The following is a 20,588-nucleotide window of genomic DNA, read 5'->3' as shown; positions in this document are numbered from 1 at the left end:
ATATGTCAGAATCATAGCCAACTGGAATTCTTAAACTTACCTACGTAATGTCATTATCCGTACAATTACAATCACTTTGCTGCATAGTAAAATAATATAAATATTACGCTTAAGTTACTCCATTTCAAGCCAATCTTTTAAATAGAGTCCATCAAAGAGTTAAGCAAGATGGTGGAAGCCGACATTTCTGTAGTATCTAATACAAATTCAAGAAAAGATCCTTCAGTATACGAATTACGTGAACCAAGTGCACATCAAACTAAGTCCGTGAAGCTCACTCCGGCTACTTTAGATATGCGATTGTTCTACAAAGTGATAGTCAAAGGAGTAAATGTGACTCCAGATAATATACTGGATCCCGCATACGTAACGCTGGAGGACCTGACTACACATGCCGCGTTCGATCATAGGTCTCGAGCTAGATTTGAAGCAGCTATTAAATATACAAGATCTAAGTCCAGAACAGGTTTAGAAACAATTGCTATTGCCGCTGGTGCTAAAGTCTATGCTACTACTATAAATTTGGATGACATCGAAATAGATGTTTCAATCAACACCGAGGAAGGAATAGAAGTAGAAGACAACAAAGTTGGTCTTGCTCCATCCGCATTTTACTTACCAAAATTGCCACCACTCACATCTTATCCACCAGAAATATTTATCACTCTCAAAGAAACTGAAACAGTTTTCTTAATTTCTTTACCGTGTTTATCGTACGAAAAAGGATCACGAGAAGGAAATTTCATAGAAGAGGATAATGCTTTTTATGATTACATCACCCTAGGAAAAGGAAAAAACAGAAAAATAGTCAATGAAGAAACACAAACACAAATAAAAATGACACAGACCAGACACACACTTGCGACGAGGCCCCAAAAAAAGAACGCCATATCATTCGCGTCAATGTGGGATATGCTCGATACATATGCACAAATTGAACAAACGGTAGCCGAAGAAGACGATGATGAAATGGTAATGTATCAGTCTGCAGCAGCACATATGTTACGGAAGAAAAGAAAAAAAATTGAAGTACATAGACGCATTGGTAAAACATTTACGGAGATAGCAGCCACGCATCAATATTTAGATGCTGTACTTTTGATGGAACGAGTGCTCGCTTCATTGGTATTTGCTGCACAACAGAAGACGTTCCGAGGGCTCATCAATATGGATCCTTTATCATTAGATCTAATATATGTATACACATTGGTCAATTTGTGGACATATGAATGTGAAGAGACTCTGAACAAACCAATCTCTAGCATATCTTTCAATCCAAAGTACTCAAACATATGTGCTATATCTCATGGTAAATTCGGTTATGCAGATGTCTGTCAAGGCATTGTTTGTATTTGGAGTACAAAAAATCCAAGAAAACCAGAGCGACTTTATCGATTTATAGTACCGGTAACTAGTGTCGGTTTCTCGAAAAGAAATCCGAATTGGTTGGCGTGTGGTTTCTGTGATGGCGATGTAATAATATTAGATATAACTTCGTACTCTATCAAAATAATAGCAAGAAGCAAACGTGACACAAACCCTTGCTTCGAGCCAATTTGGGTCATAAGTTGGAGCTCTTTAGAAATTGATAGCGAATTTGTGATGACAGCGTGCCAAGATGGAAGAATCCGTAGATTTCAAAGCACAAAAACGCACGAGTTCATCAGTACGCCCATGATGCGCGTATCTGCCGTCGAAGGCAAGTTGAAGGGACTAGAAACTACCAAACCGTGCCCTAAACATGACGTGCCCATTACTCGATATCCCGCGGTGCTGTGTATGATATGGCACCCCACTATAGACCACTGCTACCTGGTGGGCACCGACGAGGGCTGCATACACAGATGTTCCACGCACTATCTGAACCAGCACATAGACGTGTACCGCGCTCACGCGGGCCCCGTCACTGACTTGTGTAACTCGCCCTTTATGAACTACTTGCTGGCCTCGTGTGGCGCTGACAATGCTATTCGGCTGTGGATAGAAGGCATGGACGAAGTTATATTAACACTAACTTGCCGAAACGCCGTGAACGGCATAGCATTTTGTCCAATAAACGCTACTATTTTGATATCTGCAAGTGGGAACACATTATCAGTTTGGGATTTACGTCGAAAAGTTCATATACCATGTGCTGAACACATGTTTCCGGGTAATGTAACGTTGACGTACGTAAAATTTGCGCCTTGTGGACATAACGTATTTGTCGGGGACACGATGGGGAGGTTGCATACTTTCCATTTGGAGGACACTCCTATACCCCCGTTTAATCAGAAAAAGCTATTGGATGATGTTATAAGAAAAGCCCTGTGCACCAGACCTCACATGTTGAAGCAACTCGATAAACTTCTGAGATTCAAAAAGCGGAAGTCTACTTAATGCCACTCGTCACTACTTACATGATATTCTAATCTTGAGAACTTTAAGCTCATTGCGATTTTATACAGATTGTTTTTAATAATGCAATTTGTCAAAAGTTATTGAATGCTATTGTTACATAGGCGTGTGTAGGTTATACCTATGTATGTTATATTAATCAGCCTAACTGGTAGGTATTGACCCGGTTAGATGCGAACTAAAATCGCGACCAGCTAGCGAGGTCAGATAGATAACCAAAACGTTCATAGACTACGTTCTTCAGTCGAAAAGCGTTGGTAAAATCACTGGGGTAGGTCGACGTTCAGTAACTAATCAGCCAGATTATTCTATAACTATCAATTCGAACTTTCCACGTGAGCTTAATCGCATTCTCGTCTGTCATTCGCCGAGATTATTCTCACAACCAATAACATAGCAGACCGCGATCGAGTTCATTTCGATTTTCGAATTGAAAGGTGCAGAATAGCCTAGCAATATGTCTTAACAAGAAGGAATTTAAGTTCAAAATCGTCTTATAATTATGGTTACATTAAGTATTTTTAGTTTCTTAGTTATTAAATGTTATTATCATAGCTAATATTTATTTATTTACGGGGTAAAAGAATTAAAGAATCCACAAGGATGCATCTAGTAGTTGTAGAAAACATGTAGAACATAATTATCCTCTACATAATTGGAGGCATGATGTACGCAACGGCAAAACCGATTGTTAATGATGATTTTTTTTTTATTATTTTTTTTTTTTTTTTTTTTTATAAAACGTTGCCCCACATTAGGATTTTCTCCTGTGTCGTGGGTGCGTTTACAAACATACAAGATCACATGCACATGACACCCAGACCCGAAACAACAATTTGTGGATCACACAAAGAGTTGCTCCGTGCGGGAATCGAACCCGCTACCCGTTGCAGTGCCGGCAGCCAGTTGCCCAGCCACCGCACCAACCGTGCAGTCAAAAGTTATGGGACTCCTTCAAAATTTTACTTATAGGTACCATGGTATATATGGCGCATTACAAAAGTATGAAGAGAAAGAATGAGCCTACCTATATTCTTATGTATGACATGTAAGTACATATGTGGGTTCCGCAGAGCATATCGCACGGCGCGCCGCTCACTCCACGTCGCGCTTCGCCAGGCAAGCGTGATTCCGCTTATGGGCCTCACCTCACCGCACTTGTCTGTGGTCTTAATCACCCGCCTTAGGTCAGATTTGTTATTATGTGCCATTACTTTAATTGCAATAACTGTTAACATAAGTAAGGGATAAAAGGATGCCATTAAACTTTAACTAGAATTCGTCTCAGATACATTTCTACAACCTGGATGTCTTAAAACTTTTCTAAGTAGCTTAAGTTTCAGCTTGATAAAATAAAACAAGTAAACTGGCTCAAAAACGAACAAAAAACTAGAGATACTTTCGAAGAAGCCCTCTTGAAATAGGCACTTATCATATTAATAATAGTACCTACGTTAAGTATGTTTAGGCACTGATAAGTGAGACTTACTTTACCTTAGCATCATACCAAAACAAAGAAACTTAGAACTCACACCATAACAAAGAAAATATTAATGGCTCAAAAACAAAGATTACTCATTTGCAAATTGAACGAGCACACCATATCAGGAGTCCATGCATTCGGATGTAAAGTTTATCCACCCCGCGACGCTACCGACGCAGGCGCACCCGAGCGTGACGGTGGCCAGCTCGCTGCAGACAGCATTTGTGTCGCGGGCGCGTGCGCGGGAACACCTGGCGAGAACCCAAGAACCCCATTAACTACAAACAAACACACCTGCCAAGTAGCCACAACAAGAGTACTCCAGAAGCCACCAGCGCCAGTCAGCCATGAAGAGGATCTTCAACAAGTTCCGAGAGAGTAAGTTGCTCATACCTTGCGTAATGCCAATTATTTAACTAAATGATATAATTGTTACATGTGATGTGAGCTAATTGATGTTGGCCAAGTCGGTGAGTGTTGTGTTCCGGTGTACTGATGTACATCGGAAGATATTTGATGCGGTCTCTTTATTTTTAACTATTCGCGATCGTCTATTCGTAACTTTTTTATTTTTACTTTTTCAGACTTTAGATTACATATTATTATTCTCAAACATTCTACATGCTCCAATGATTCTACATTTATATCGAGGCTCGTACTCCTTTACCTACCTACTTAACAGAGCCCAAGAATATTTTTATTTTTCAAAATACCGCGAATGCGCGCATATTTCGTCTTGTTGCACATAAAACGAGTACCCGTCATGTAGAGCGTAAATTAATCGTCTTCATGGCTAGTTCCCGTCGCTCCCATCATCGGAAACAAAAGCACAACAAAGCTAAAGAGCAACATGGTACACTATTAGATACTAGAGTCGGGTTAATTTCTACCCGCACCGCCGCGCGCCGCCTACATTTTGTCGGCGGTCTGTGGCGATGAGAGCATGCGTGCGCGTGCGTCCATCGATACACGCCGTATCGGTAATTGCATCTCCTTTTAAGAATGTAATAATAAAACTGACCAGGATACTCGTGGCATATGGGTATTTGGAGCATGCAGCCCCAGCTTGTACAGCGTGGGTACACAGTGACTTACCTATGTGTTTTATAATAATTTAAAACGATGCAATTTCACTGTCAGTCTGATGAATTTGAAAGCGTGTAATGACTATACTTACCTAAAAGTTCAAACAATTACCTCTTCGGTTAAACTGCACGAGTAATTTTAATGTCTTGCACACGAAAAATGCAAAAATGTTAAACATATTTCGCGAAAGTAGGTGAGATCGTGCTACAGAGCGAGGAGCGCATGCAATTCCGAGATGTTTCGCTGGGCCATCACCGTGACAGGACGAGTGTCCACAGGCGGCGCGGCGCGGCTGCGCGGGCGCAGGCCGAGGGTCGAGAGGTCGTGCGCGCAGACGCGCTCCGCCCCCCTAATTGCCGCGCCCCACGCAAATAAATAATTTTTATCCACTGCGTCGAGATCACGCTCCTTCTTGACCTTAAATTATTGTACGTAAAGCTCTTTTTTCTGAATTTTTAATCGGTTTCCCGAATGCCAGTGTAGCAGGAATTCCATGTGGATGCCGAAAAGCAGCCGAGCGATGATCGCGGTTTTATGATACCATCGCTACGTCGAATTGTTAATGATATGTTTTGAACTGGCTATAGATGTAATAATTAAACGTTTTGCGTTGAAAGTATCGGCTAATCTGCGGTTATAGTCTTACAGATATCGATAAGTACAGCTTTTAACAAGTCTCGATTAGATGTAGGTAATGCTCAAGTTGGGACAAATCTAAGGCTATGTTTAGACGCTGTAAAACAAATGATATCATAAACGAATCATAGAGTATTGTCGAGCTGCGTCGGCGTCGTCTACTTAGAGTCCGTCTAACAAATTGCATTCTCTGTTAAGATAAATTATGCGAGATTCAGTAATCCGAGAAGAATAGGAATGTAGCCAGTGGGCTATGTAAAATGGAAGGGACAGCCCTTCCTGGAGCACGTCGCGTCATTGCGGATACCCCTTAGAAACGACATGTGACGGAATGATGTAGAGGGTCACTTTCCTAGTTCAATGAATAAAAAAACCATACACTAGTAGAGTTTCACACGAGCCTGGTTATTTTATTTACTTTGTGGAAAATTGAATTTTCTTTTTGGGATTTTTCAAGGTTATTTTGTGTTTTATTCGATAGCTACCTACTTTCTGTTAATATGTTTTTCTATTACTAGTGGTCTTAGCAGGCAGGATTGTGAGTATTGGGTCCTTGAAGTAGTTCACAACCACAACCAAATATCTAAAGAAATCCTAGCTCTTCCAGTCTCTCTTTGAATCTGTGTTACTATTACAATGATAAACTTTGTTGCATAATAAAACTATACAGATTAAGCCTATTGTGGCATACTTTTATTTATTAGTACCATTGTTGTTTTTCCTATCAAAACGCATTTTATCTAATAGAGTCGGCACACAATAGCTATTGTTACTTCTTGATATTCGGGTGCATTTTGATTGATACTCTGTTATGAAGGATTGTGGGCCTACGTGAGTTGTGGCCTACTTCGAAGTTTAAAAAGTTTTGGGATTGTTATTTTGTAAACATAAGATTACGTCAGCTAAAGCTCGATAGCGTCGTGTCTGTAAAGTTAGAGCACACTTTTGACGAGTTATTGGAAAGGTGACATTAAAAAAAAGAGAACTAAACAATTTGTAGCCAAAGAACGTCACTGATTTTCTAGCACTTAGCTTTTTGCCGATTTCGACTATGGAAGTTGAGGTTAGTTTACCGGTAGGTGCACTTGAAACCACTTGACCAATGAGGTAGTGTAGGCAAGTATTTGGAAAATAATAGGTACAAATAGGAGGAATGAAAATGCTTCGGCTGATATGTATAACGAAATCAATTCCAAAGTAATTTGTTACATTATCACCTTAGACGCCATTTCGTCACATCTTCAGACAAGAATGTCACCGGTGGTTAACCTAACACGCAAATCACCAATTGTCATGCACTTTGCAGCTTCGGAGATGGTAATGCACGTAATAAAGGATTCACAGATAATTACGTGGCTGCATTGTAAAGATGTCAGCACCATCGCCCCGCCAGTGGTTGGAGCCGGTGAGTGGAACGAATAACGCAGCCCATACTTACGATTACCTATTCGCCACAGTCATACTATGTTTTGCGACATTAGGAAAGCGTTCCACTAAACTCTACGGATTTCGCTTTCTATCATCCGTAAATTCACCATTATTTAAACGGCAAAATACTAATATTGGCAGACAAAAATCACCGCTTTCTTTAACAAAAAACCTGTTTGGTCGCGGCTAGACAAATACTTGAGTTATTAAGTTTTTCTACCGGATTATATTTGAGTTCAGGTACCCACTTAATGCTTTTATAATAAGTCTAAAGTTTGTTTAACGGGTAAAATAAAGTCCTGTTCGGTTTAAAAGGCTTTTTAAGTGAATCGGTTTCTCTCAGCATTAGCATCCACATTTTTGCGCTTGTAAGGGAATATGTAGGAAAAGACGCAGTCATTACAGGATGCACTATGATGCGCACAATGCATGAATCGTGCAGGTGTGCGTCGTATGCGCAGACTGCGGAGGACCATTACAAGTATGCAGCAGAAAATCCATTCCATACAAAACTATATCCATCAAAAGTGAGAGGCTAATTAAAAATTGTTATTACAAATTATTGTTAGTTGACTTTGTTAATGTTGTATTTTAAGACAAACTTTCATTTAAGTGTTTGTCAGTGTTGCATAAATTGTTCATCGACCTTTTGTAGTGCGTGTGCTTGGTATCAGAGCGCTCGAGACGCAGAATGCGCCGGCGCAGCAATTTTACCTTTTCGCCGATTGTGGCGTGCAATGCGATGTAGGAGGTGCATAGAGGAAGTAGAGTTGGCAGAGACACTGTTCAGATCGTAGGACTTAATTAGCCTTTAATACATAGATACTTAGTTAGTTAAGTAATAGTATGTTTTTTGTATAATACAAATAGAATGACTAAATCATGTCAGTGTGTTTGTATATTTATATAATCTCATAAATCTTTGACGTGGTTATCTCAAAATTAAAAATTAGCAGCTGAACATGCACAATCGATTACTTACATAAATCGCAAATCACACATCGATTAGTAAACGTATCGGTGTCAATAAATTACGACACACCTCTCCTTCCGTTTAATTAAAAAATCATCAATATTAAAATAAATGGATCTTACATAATCATAAAAAAAACATTATAAACTTGTTGAAATTTTGCGTTTTACTTTCACTAATAGCTTCTGCCTAGGTCGACTGGTTTTGGACTTTTGGCAGTCAACAAGGGCTTCAAATCTGTAATGGATAAAGATAAAGTATGTGGTTTTCGGTAAAGGTGTTAAGTTTAGGTTTAATTTTACTTTCCCTCATGAACAATATTCCATACTGGCAACAACAACAATAATCAGCAATACTTTTGTGCTGTCGGCGCGGGCGCAGGCGGCGGGGCTCGTTCCCACGCAATTATCGGTTGCCTACACTTACCCTTAATTCCCTCCTGCCCTCCTACCAGTTCCAATGATCCCTCAGACGCTGCGTTCACGAATTTAAGTCACGGACGCCAATACGTAATGTGTGCGGTTGTAAAGATGTTAGGACGTGCATCATTTTCTTACGTAATTTTATTGAGTGAGAGAGAAATTAAATGGTTTTTTTTAATTTTTTGAACAAATTTTATAATTTAAATGTTTTGGCCAGTTATCTCGTTAATGACATCATATTACTTAAATATAGAAATATAGATACAAGTTTGTTTGATATTAGTTTATATTTTAATCTCAAAATGTTAGTTCTCTTCATTTAAACTCCGTTTAACGACTATAATTTTTATTAGTAGCTAATATAATATGATACTCCATAACAGTACCATCCCATTACAATTAATTTAACAAATAATCAACACGGCTTTAGTCCACACTCACAAAGATTAGATTAAGTCATCCGCTCGTTGTCAGAAAAAAAACTCGCTCCTAAAAATAACTCAAGTTTTTCAACGAAAACTGAGAAAACAACCATTAAGTATACTCAAGTGTCAGGCAGTTAGCAACATAAATGACTATACAGAACGCCTTTATCACTACTAAACTGTCACAAACTACAAAAAGAAAATCCATCACAAACATCAGAGTATTCCGCCAGTCATAAGTTGTGCCCTACCTAGAAATCTCCATACTAACATTGAAATATTGGTGATGTCTGTGTGTTTTAGGCTCGTTAACACAACGGAACGGTGGTTACTTTTTAACGGTTTTGTTAATCAAAAACAAACAGTTGACGTGTTTGTTTGTTTGTGTCCAAAGTAATTGGAATTTAACCCCCTTCCTGACGTCCGATCAATCTGATATTTGGTACATACTATTAATTACAATACAATATAAGCACCGTTTAACATAAATCAATATTTTATATAGGTATTACTTGTTACTTATTGCAGAAAATGTAATGAAAACCCAGAGAAAAGCTGTTTATTTTCACCATAATTTATGCACCTTATAGACTAAAAATGGCGCCACTATCGTTTTAAAATGCCCTATCATTGTTTTGCTACATCCAAATTCCTAATAGTCCAATTTAATTTCCAAAGCAAGTAAAGCCGTTGGTCCAAGCTAGTAAACCAATAAATCACCACAACTTGCCACTTTTAAACGTGAACTTTATGGTAGATTTTTGCAAGATAATGTTAATGCTATTAAGTTTATTATTATCTAAGAATGGAGGCGTTCCAAAAAATATTTCGTGGACGAACATAATTACTTATCGATAATGATCGACTTAATAACAGGTTCAACTAATGGCTAGTTCGTATTGTAGTTTAAACGTGAATTTTTAATTTTGTTATTGATCACCTAAGTACCTATAGTTTCTCTTGGCATAAACTATGCTTAAGTCAAGGTCGATAGGTATCATCTTCTTGGGATCTGCTATTAACATCAATAGTCTGTGAAAGTACACTGCTGGACTATGAGTCTCCTTAACATAAGTTTGTTGCAGTTCAAGCTAACAAAAACTTAAAGATCCGATCAAAACTCTAGAAATATTAGAATTTAGAAAAACCGGCCAAGTGCGAGTCGGACTCGCCCATGAAGGGTTCCGTAGCAGCAAGTAGATGCCACAATATAAAAGTTATAAAATAACTTGGTTTTGCATAGAGTTTGTATGAACGACAAAGTTATATTTGCGGTTTTTGAAAATGTTTTATTTCTTAAAAACTAATAATGATATCTCGTTCAAACCAATTTTCGTTGTTAGTTTCTATTGAAATCTATTTTCTCACTCTCTTATTTTAAAAGTTAGAGGGGGAAGGGTTCCGTTTTTTGCCATTTGGCTACGGAACCCTAAAAACAAACTATAACAGTTTGTTTGAGTAAGGTTATCAAAACGCTTAGCTACTATGCCCTGCTCTGATGTTTTATAGCTTACCTATAGCTTTCCTCAATAAATACCCTATCCAAAACAAAAATAATTATTCCAATCGGACCAGTAGTTCTGGAGCATATTAGTGTAGATAGATGTAGATTACTATGGACCGTTCTACATTTAGGAACGCGACGTGGTAGATTGTCAGGAAATTATTAAATGTTAGCGTTAATCTATTGACTATGTTCTGCTAGCTTTGAAATGTCACAGAAACATGAATAATATCTTTTTCTTGACAGTTCCCGTAATAAATTAATATTCAAATCCGTCGATTTCATTATAGATTTTTTAGTAAGATATCATAAAAAATACAGGTTATTTTCGAGCAAATAAATCTGTTCCAAAAACATTTAACTGTCGCTACTGCGGATTATAAGACAATCACTAAAACTAAAATAAATGAATTGAAGGAAGAAAATTAAATAAAGAAAATCTTTAGAGTCATCAAATTATTATTTTTTCTGGATACCGTACACGACATTGGAGGTGTTATAAACTTTATAACAGATGCATATTATCAAAACATGAATGATTTGTTTTACGAGCTAAGTCATTGTGCGGCTGCGCGGCGCGCGGCGGGACTCCTGCCGGGATGCGTGTGCGCACGTTTTCGGCAGTTGTCGTGATCTGCGCAGCATTCCGGCTCATTGTGAGGACACATTCCCCACATAGCGATATGCTCGTGATTTGCCCTTAAACGCATTGTCTTCCGTTTTCACGCCTCTTAAGGTTCGAATAAAAATCGATGAAATATTTTCGGAATGCTTTTTATCGATCATTATGTATTTTTGTTTACTGTAAACCCATACTTGTAAACCTTTATTATATGATTATAAATGGCTAATTTATAGTGTAATGTTTATCGCAGTTCGAAACGTATTGTTACTAACCCAGATAGTACTCTTACTCGATATGCGGTTTATTTGAAGGGCTATCAAAATTAAGAAAGTTACCGAATCTGCATATAAATTACTATACTGCTAATTGCAATTAACCTTCGAACTCTCCCAGAAGATTTATCACATACTTCCAATAAAAACCAATTTTCCAAATTGTTTAATTACGATAAAAGCCAAAACCTCGGAAACCATCATGTTTAACACCAATAACTTATAATAAAATCCCCAATACGATGTGGGTGGCCGAACGAAGGCGTCTAATGAAAGTAATTAATTTTGTCATAATAACAGCAGACATAAATATGTTTGTTGTGGCCTGGCCGCGGTGTGTGACCACAGCGGCCATATTTTGTAACGAAATTGTATAATTACGTGCGTATTTCAAGTATGTAATAACAATTATTATGTGAGAGCCGCAAGGTAATATTGGCCGCTATAAAACCGTGAAATTGGCGTCCGAGTAACGTACGCGACACAGCATCAACAAACTGTCTCACTTTCCAATTTCGTGGAATGTAAAAAGCGTAAATGTTATAGCTGTCGCATTTATTTTATGGTGTTCGTAAATAAAGAAAGTAATAAAATTGTCACCATCGGGTATAAACAAAAATCGCCAACGAAGTAGCGTAGGCTGAAAGTTCATTGTGTGGGTCCATGACCTGCAACTTTTAAACCGAAAGTTCAAAAGAAAGAATTGCTAAAATGGTGGCTAAGTGCGTGGTTCTCAACATCCAATTTTGATGATGCTGCCTATTTTCTAAGCAGCAGTGGTGTGTGTTGTTTAGAAAAAGTTATTTCTTGAGTCTACGAGTCTAGACTGACAAATGTGTTATTGTTGAATTTTAACGACCATCTGACACTTTCGTTCTTTTTTCTTTCATATCTACTTTTTAGTGTAATTAGGACGCGCGACGCGCGGACGTTTTCTAACGGACGTAAAAGCAACGATATTTGTGAAATGTATTGTCACTTGATATTTATTATAGTCCAGTCAAATAAGGTTAAATTAGGTAAGAATCTCGGAATGCGAGATACCCAGCTGTAATTTTGTATATACTTGTATATTGACCCCCTAAAACTTGTCTCAAAACCTACATATGGTAGGGTGTAAGCAACCCTTAAAATTCAGGGTCAAAGGGCCCAAAAATCGTGTTTTTGCGGTTTTTTCGAAATATCTCATTTCTATGGGTTTTTGGTAGTTGTATTCAATAGCAATATTGTAGCATACAAAATTCTCTACAACTTTTGTACAAACTTTTTTTTATACGGTGAACCGTTTTCGAGATAGAGGGTTATCTCTTCAAAAATTTTTTTTCGTCTCACCTATCCGTGATGGTTGTCTGTGGATAGGACATTAAAAAATACGTCATGGTTCCTAAAACCATTATTCGTCAAAATCAATCGTTTGAAAGATAGACGCTTTTAAAGTGGAAAAATGAGGTCTATAGAATGTGTCCTGTCCTCTAACTTTTAAAATAAGTGAGTAAGAAAACTAAAAAAAATATATGCTGTAGATTTTAATGGAAACTTTCAATGAAAATTGGTTTGAACGAGATATCATAATTAGTTTTTAAGAATTGATTAAAAGAATTGAGAAAGTGGAAAATTAAGTGTGTTTTTATTAAAAATGTATCAATTCTTAAAAACTAATTATGATATCTCGTTCAAACCAATTTTCGTTGAAAGTTTTCATTAAAATCTACAGCATATATTTTGTTTAGTTTTCTTACTAACTTATTTTAAAAGTTAGGGGCAGGCCACATTCGATAGACCTCATTTTTCCACTTTGGAAGCGTCTATCTTTCAAACGATTGATTTTGACGAAAAATGGTTTTAGGAACCATGACGTATTTTTTTATGTCCTATCCATAGACAATCATCACGGATAGGTTAGACAAAAAAAAAATTTTTTTGAAGAGATGCAGTGACCGCGCGCTCTCCGCCCTCTATCTCGAAAACGGTTCACCGTATAAAAAAAAAGTTTAGACAAAAGTTGTAGAGAATTTTGTATGCTACAATATTGCTATTGAATACAATTACCAAAAACCCATAGGAAATGAGTTATTTCGAAAAAACCGCAAAAAAACGATTTTTGGGCCCTTTGACCCTGAATTTTAAGGGTTGCTTACACCCTACCATATGTAGGTTTTGAGACAAGTTTTAGGGGGTCAAAATACAAGTATATACAAAATTACAGCTGGGTATCTCGAATTCCGAGGTGAATTCCTAAATTGACTGGACTATTAGAAACATTCGTTTTATACACGATAATGACAGTTGTCCACTAAAGAGCCAGTAGAGACGACCACAAAACAAAAAATATAGAGAAAATAAATTGCGAACTATCTCCGGCGTCTAACTTGAAGAGAGCATCGCATTCAACGCGGATTTGCACTTGCAAATATGCATTGCGTGCATAGTTTATCTCAGAGATCCGAGATGATATATAACTTTTGCACGCAGAAATGAACGGTTTAAATCCAAGTATTCATCAACCAAGTTGTTATTATAACAACAATTTATCTAAACATAGCGTGCTTTAATTTCTTCTAGTTTTTATGTCCGTCACGGTTCCTTAAACAACACTAAATTGTAAAGGAATCTCCGGCCATTAAGGAAAAAAAATACAAATGCGGCACGAGACAAGATAACGAAACACAAACACAGGTGTTTACTCTTTACGCCTCAAAAAGCGTGAGAAGTGTTAAAACGCTCGCCTTTAGAGCTTATTGTTTGACTCTTAGCACCTGACTATTAGTGGCTCGTGACTGCCGGTTTTCTACCATAGCACTCGTATAGGTGTGATAGTTGGTTGCGCATAAATACTGTATCAACTTATGCAAATAAATTAATGCGCGATATGATTGATGACCGCATCTCCGACCGAATGTTTGCGGCGGCTGCAAATCGTGTCCCGAGGCAAGTCGACGTCTTCCACTGAGCTCGCATGAGTGCGCCCACTTTGAACTGTGAGAATGTGCCGAGATTTTTTAAGAGGAGGGCGATGTCGATAGTGTATCAGTTGGAGGAACCAGTGCTGGGTGCGAGGCCGCCGACGGTGGGCGGCGCGCGCATCGGGGATTTATGCCGAGCGACGTGCGCGAGAGTCGGTGGTGCGCAGTGCGCGGGAGCCGCCGGGTAGTCCGGGAGCGCGCATCCCCCCGGCAGGGCATTGTTTCGCGCACTCGCCCACTTTCATTGTTATGACTGCGACTTGATTATTTATGCCCAATAATCCGCTCAGCTGACTATGGTATAAATCTCGTTATTAATAGTATCCAGTGAGGCATTAAGTGCGTCTGATTGTGATTTTTAATCGTTTATTATTTAACTTCCAGAAATCACGTTTAAAGAGTTACCGCCGCCGTACAGTGAACGAGTGCTTGCTTTTGACGTTAATGATCAAGGATTGAACAATACGGTATGTTTCATAGAAACGAACAAAACACCATGATTAATTTAATAACCGTGAATTTTGTGTAACTGTTAAAGTGACTTGTAAATTCCAGAGTAACGCACCTCCAGCATGCGAAGTCTTAGACTTGCTAGCGAACTGCAAAATATCGTCGCACGTAGATGACGATCAAGATACCAGTGTTGAGTACGCCGAAATTAAAGACATGGGTCTTTGGCACTCCACACCATTAGCACACCGCCACAAATCCAAGATATCGCTTACTTGGGTGCTGAAAGAAAATTTGGAGAATGCGAAGCTGACTAGTGAGAAGTTTCAAAGTGAAGATAGAATAAAAAACACAATAATAAAAAGTGAAGTAGATAAGAATCACCATCAGAAGCCAAATGAAATCGAACGTTACAGAAAGTGCAAGCCTAGAGATGTGAAAGATAGGGTCGTGGGACGTAATGAGTATTATCATAATCTTAGGTTTAGAAATGCGTGCGAAGAGTTTGCTAACGTGCAGGACACGTACTCGGATACCAGTGTGGCTACGGAGGAGTACGTCAGGAAGAAGCACCGCCATCGCCACAGGAGGAAGAAGAAAAGCCCAAACGGAAAATTTGGCTACGACATACGAGATTTGGACAGCTTCCTTAGTGAGGTAACGTATTTATTATTGCTTTAGTATTGATCCTTACTTGCATAACAACAGACCTTGTACACCACCAAAATAACGAACCTACTCATCATACATAACCCAATTTTGTTTTTAAAAGTCATTCATCATATCCTGGCATTCTCATTGCGATATTAACGGATCTTTTTACAAAAGAATTTAAATGCACCTGTAAATCTCGATCATTATTCATTTCTTCTGCGTTATTATGACGTTACGACGTACATACAGTTTTTGTGCGTTACCTCGACGCATAAACCCGATTGCACAACGTAAGCCGCGAAATTGGCGCAAAATTGGACAACACATAAATTGCAAGTCATTTAAAAATTTCGATATCCTTTTTGAAGTTTTTAATATAGGTACAAGTAAATTCGGCCGAATATCGGTCTGGAAGATTATTGAGGCAATTTTGTTGCTGCGGTATGTATTCAGGATAATAATCCTTAAGTGAACGTTTCTTAGGGTTGTTGTAATGTGGGGTTACAAGATAATCTCGAGAGGGCCATTCATCAATGCGGTTTATTTAAAACAACAATATATCTTTGTGGGGTTAAACGCTACGGTGTTAATTGCGCCATTTCGACGGCACGCCAATACCATATATCACGAGAGACTTTAAAAAATCGACGTAAGAGGTCACTATAATTTGTAATTGACCTTTGTGGAACATAAGATTTAAAGCGCTTTGGAAAATTATTAGTTGTAGCGTGTGTGGCTGAAATCATGTCTATTAAATTGTTAGTGGTACGCGATTATAATTTTGTGGATGTTAAATGAATAGGTAGGTTTGCATAAGAACTTTTGTTTTTAGCAAAGCTGAGATAAAATTAATTCTGCTGATATTTTTACCGATAAATAATGTAGTTTATTATACTGGCACAAGATCTTAAATAGATAGAATGTGTATATGGTTTATGGACGGATGAAAGCTTAAACGAAGATACCGGCTAGTTCTTTTTAAAAGAAAATAATAACACAAAATTAATTCCGTGAATGCGTGTGCGTCGATTGTTATGTAAAACAAATATGCGTATGTAAATGATTTGATTATACACTCACGTAAATTGTACAAATTATACAAAGAAAAAGCAAATTACTCTTGTGGTAAGTAGTTACAAAACTGGAGATTGTAAATTACGACATTACCTTTTTCTTTCATGTTTACGCTCAAAACAGCAAAACTGACACATACGGACAGATAAATATAACAGGACATTCTTTGCGTTCTTTCAAATATCACTACACACTTTTTTAGTATTTTTTTGTATTGCCAATGCACATCAGAACAACATAATGTTGAGTAAAAATCACGGTTTACTCACGTACATGGAGAAAAGCTCTACCAGTTTCGAGTCACAGGGGGACTCTTCATCATGAGCAGCGTGCTCATACGCGGCGACTTTATTTTTAATAGGCGTGAGAAAACCGTGATTTTTTTATTTAATTTAGTATGTCTCAGGATAGTTATTATAAAGACATAATATTATATTTACACACCAATGCAAGGCACCTACGCCGTGAGTAATGAGTAGAGTACCTATATCTTCGTCCAAAAATATATTATAATTGCTGCAGCCGTTTTTAATCTCAAGGGAACATCCTTTTCCATACATTTATATTTACGTAATTGATTGTTGTGACAAGCATAAATAAATAAGTGCATTCCTGTATCAAATTATTTTTTAGTTTATGTAAAAGAGTATTTCTTTTACATAAACTTCATGAACTGATTTATAGCAATTTTATCCGACATCTGAATATGATTGACATTACACTTACCTACCTACTTTAAGCATATATGTAAGTAGGTATTGTAGTGGATTCTTTGATATTAAAGGTGAATCCAAATAATGGATTAGTTCTTTATACGGAATTCCACACGGATAAAATACCTTATTAATATTATAAACACGAAAGCGTGTTTGTTTGTATGTCTTTCTTTCATGTTGCATCAGCATTTTAGGCATTTTTGACCACGCGGGCAAAGCCACATATAACAACAACTAGTATTCAAATGAAGAAAAGATAGACTAAAAAATAAAGTCCACTTTAAAACCATAACTTAAAATACTCTCTTAAAAACCACATTTTCTTCTTCCAGGCTACAATAGACCGTCCAGGCAACATTCCAGTCGTGATAGCATACCCTAGCACCCTGTACCAGACCCAGAAGGATGTCCAGCAAGAACTGTCGCTGCCACTGGGCACCGTCGTGAACGCGGTGTTCAAGAACGAACAGTGGCTGTATGCGCAGACGCCGCACGGTGACGAGGGTTATGTGCTGTACAGCGCGTGTTTGCCCCTGGGAATACTGCCTAATAAGTACGTTGTTGAATTTTCTACTTTATTAATTCTATTAATATGAACCTTTTTAGTACAAAACAAAATCCGATCCAATGCGCATTTGAAGAGTATTGACTATAGTATATGAAGATATGAAAGGGGCTCATTATCCAGGAGTGACTGTTGTTGATGATAACGAGACACAATAAGTAGATACCTCTCGGTAGGATAGGTATAGGCACTGCAGTTTCTACTCAAACAGAATTTCATTCAAACTTCAAATAGTTAATTACTTTTTAGCACACACTAGAGAGTATAATTGTCTACCTATTTTATAAAAATATTTATTCGACGCTATCTTCATAATTTTCCAGAACATCACCACAAAAGAAGACGCCATGTTGGGAGAGCAGTACCGACATCTACCCGCGACCATGCGGAAACCTCACAGACAACGAGAAGGAACAACTGCGTGGGCGCACGCGATCCGAGTGCCGCTATCCTTCCAAAACTACGCGTAGAAAAACCAAGAACTCGTGCGCAGAAAAAGACTTTGATTCTTTGTACTTAAAGACCAAATCCGTTTGTTCTAATATTGATAAGATACATGAGAAGGAGAATAGAGATTTTAGACAAGTGAAGAGACATACTTTATTAGTAGTGAATAGTGATTACGTGGGGAGTGTGTTGAACAAGACTTTGACGGTGCAGAAGGGGGATGTAGTGGTTCTGGTGCAAGGTGGAGGGGTTGAAACCGATGTAGACGCCGAGTGGTTCTACGTCAAGAAGAAAGACGGTAGCCAAGGTTTCATACCTGCTGCAGTTGCTGGACATGGCTACATTTAGCGCTCAAAAACAAAATCTCTAGTTCCTATTCATGACAATTGCAAATAAGCAAAGAAATTGCATTTCCAATGTTGAGTAATAGAGTTCAAATTGCATTTGAAGCTATTCTTAGTAAGTGTTACAATAATCAAAGGATTTTTGTTGCCAGCTTAAAAAAATACTGAAATTGAATAAAAAAAGTCTTAGATATAAGTGTGTGTGTGTGTGTGTGAGTTGTAAATAATAAAATTTTGTTGAAGTCATTCATTTATTGATTGTCTTTGATTATAAAATTAACTTATTTGTCAAGAAATATTACCTAAATAGCTTACCTATCGAAAATGAAGGACTTGGTCTCTGTAGTTGAAAGTGGTGCATAGATCTATCTCTGGACTGGAGCCAGCGATGGCCAAAACCTTGGGATTTGTTCTTAGGACTGCTGAGTATACTGTGGTTGCAGACACTGGTAGTTCCACCTTCACTTCTCCAGAGTAACTGAGTTGGTAGAAGTGCTTAGCTGCTCCTCCTGCGAAGACACTGTCGTCGTAGAAGAAGGACACATGGATGCCATGGTCAGGAATGTCGAAGACTGTGACTGCATCCAATGAGCGCAGGTGCCAGAGGGCGAGGCGTGGGCCGCCACCACAAACCTTAAAATTAAAAAGAAAAAACAAATTAACAATTATGTTGGGAATATCCATACAAACTTACATTTTAAGTCTACCTATGTATAAAAATTCATGGTTTAAATAAAATTTCCACTACTGAGAAAGTCCTAAGTAAGTTAGGTTTTGAAAGCTTGATATTTAAATGATGTTAGGCTAATTTAAAATAAAGCTATACTCGATTTCAATTATGAAGGGTGGTGTAACTTTATCTATTTCTGGTTACTAGAATGATACTTACAATCCAGTCCTCTCCGAGAGCCACAGATCCCACCCACTTGCCAATATCAGGTCGGCTGACTTTGCTGTTAGTATGTGGCTCCAGTTTGTTGTGGCTGGAGCTGGTACGAGTGTCCCAGAGCATCACGCACCCATCCTCACTGGCTGTGATTAATTGTTGGTGCCTGTAAAGAAGAATGGTTTATGAATAAGGGTATTTGTTAGTAATTGCAATGATAATTCAGTTAAATTTTGGGCCTGTATTGAGGAATTATAATGTATTATGCATTACATTGCAGAAAAGATATGATGTTGCAGTATTTACTTTTATTTTAATAAAAGCGTCTACATATCTAATTCTCTCATATAGAAAAAAAGTGACTTTACTACAATATAACAAAGTTCTCACCTTCCATCTATAGCATGGATAAAATTATTGTGTCCCTTGAACGTGGACACTAGCCTCCCATCTTCCAAATGAAAAACATACACATTGTTATCTCCACAACCAGCATACAGCTTCGATTCATCTTCAGATAACCACAGACTGTTCACATCAGTCTGTTCCATAGACGAACGAGAAGGTATTCTTATACTCCATGAAGGTTTACTCAGTTTTGAACTAACTGCACTCTTCCAATCCCAACCTGATATTTCATTTACTGTTCCAACTATTAAAAACTTTTCTGTACTCGCTAGACTGCATATTTGGTGCCCAGACTCAAGAGTGTGAATGTGTTTCGGCTTGTTGTAATCAGATGTGAGAAGCTCCACCACAGGATTGAGGATTCGATCCAAACTGAAAATATAGTTGAGATAAAAATTAGCAACGAGAACATTAAGATAAAAACTACCAGACAAGTTAATGAAAACTGAAGGTTATTGAAGTAACTTATAAACAAACTTACTCATAAACAGCCAACTGACTGTAAATATTGCCGGCGATCAAATACTTTCCGCAAGGAGAGAGTGTTTGGGATAACACTGTGTTATAAAGAATTTTATCAAGCATGATTCCAATTTATGGTTATAATTCTGTATTTATAACACAAAATAAGCCTTTATTTAAGTTATTTTTCAAGATTTATTGAGGACTCGTCTTTATAAACAAAACATAACCTCGAACGCAAATGTCATTTAAAAAAGACACATAAATGACATGACCGATAGTCAAATCAAGTGACACTAACGGCAAACAAAAAAGGATCGCTATTCTCTATGGTAAAAATTCAAGGTTTAATAATTATAAAAACTATT

At 37.7% G+C, this 20,588-nt stretch overlaps 3 protein-coding genes across 4 annotated transcripts; 2 read left to right on the top strand and 1 right to left on the bottom strand.

The window, feature by feature from the left end:
• Positions 1-27: 27 nt before the first annotated feature.
• LOC118266963 (dynein axonemal intermediate chain 4-like) lies at positions 28-2,951 on the top strand. Its single transcript, XM_035580636.2, has one exon. The coding sequence runs from the start codon at positions 169-171 to the stop codon at positions 2,377-2,379; it is 2,211 nt and encodes a 736-aa protein (XP_035436529.1). The 5' UTR covers positions 28-168; the 3' UTR covers positions 2,380-2,951.
• A 1,146-nt stretch (positions 2,952-4,097) lies between these two features.
• Positions 4,098-18,718, top strand: LOC118267020 (uncharacterized). 2 transcript variants are annotated; one of them, XM_035580754.2, is made up of 5 exons: positions 4,098-4,258; positions 14,599-14,681; positions 14,770-15,321; positions 17,441-17,661; positions 17,997-18,718. In XM_035580754.2, the coding sequence occupies exons 1-5, from the start codon at positions 4,228-4,230 to the stop codon at positions 18,466-18,468; spliced, it is 1,359 nt and encodes a 452-aa protein (XP_035436647.2). In that variant the 5' UTR covers positions 4,098-4,227; the 3' UTR covers positions 18,469-18,718. The 2 variants fall into 2 exon arrangements, with proteins under 2 accessions (XP_035436647.2, XP_050559251.1); XM_050703294.1 differs by lacking the exon at positions 4,098-4,258 and adding an exon at positions 14,112-14,513.
• LOC118267021 (THO complex subunit 6) lies at positions 18,697-20,487 on the bottom strand. Its single transcript, XM_035580755.2, has 4 exons — positions 20,240-20,487; positions 19,741-20,130; positions 19,354-19,516; positions 18,697-19,097 (listed from the first exon to the last, which is right to left on the bottom strand). Exons 1-4 carry the CDS (start codon positions 20,341-20,343, stop codon positions 18,780-18,782), a joined length of 975 nt encoding a protein of 324 aa, XP_035436648.2. The 5' UTR covers positions 20,344-20,487; the 3' UTR covers positions 18,697-18,779.
• Positions 20,488-20,588: the final 101 nt, after the last annotated feature.

This window comes from Spodoptera frugiperda, chromosome 23, assembly GCF_023101765.2.
Source record: "Spodoptera frugiperda isolate SF20-4 chromosome 23, AGI-APGP_CSIRO_Sfru_2.0, whole genome shotgun sequence".
In the NCBI taxonomy this organism is placed as follows: Eukaryota; Metazoa; Arthropoda; class Insecta; order Lepidoptera; family Noctuidae; genus Spodoptera; species Spodoptera frugiperda.
The sequence above is the reverse complement of the archived record's forward strand: the minus strand, read 5'-3'. Positions and strand labels throughout refer to the sequence as shown.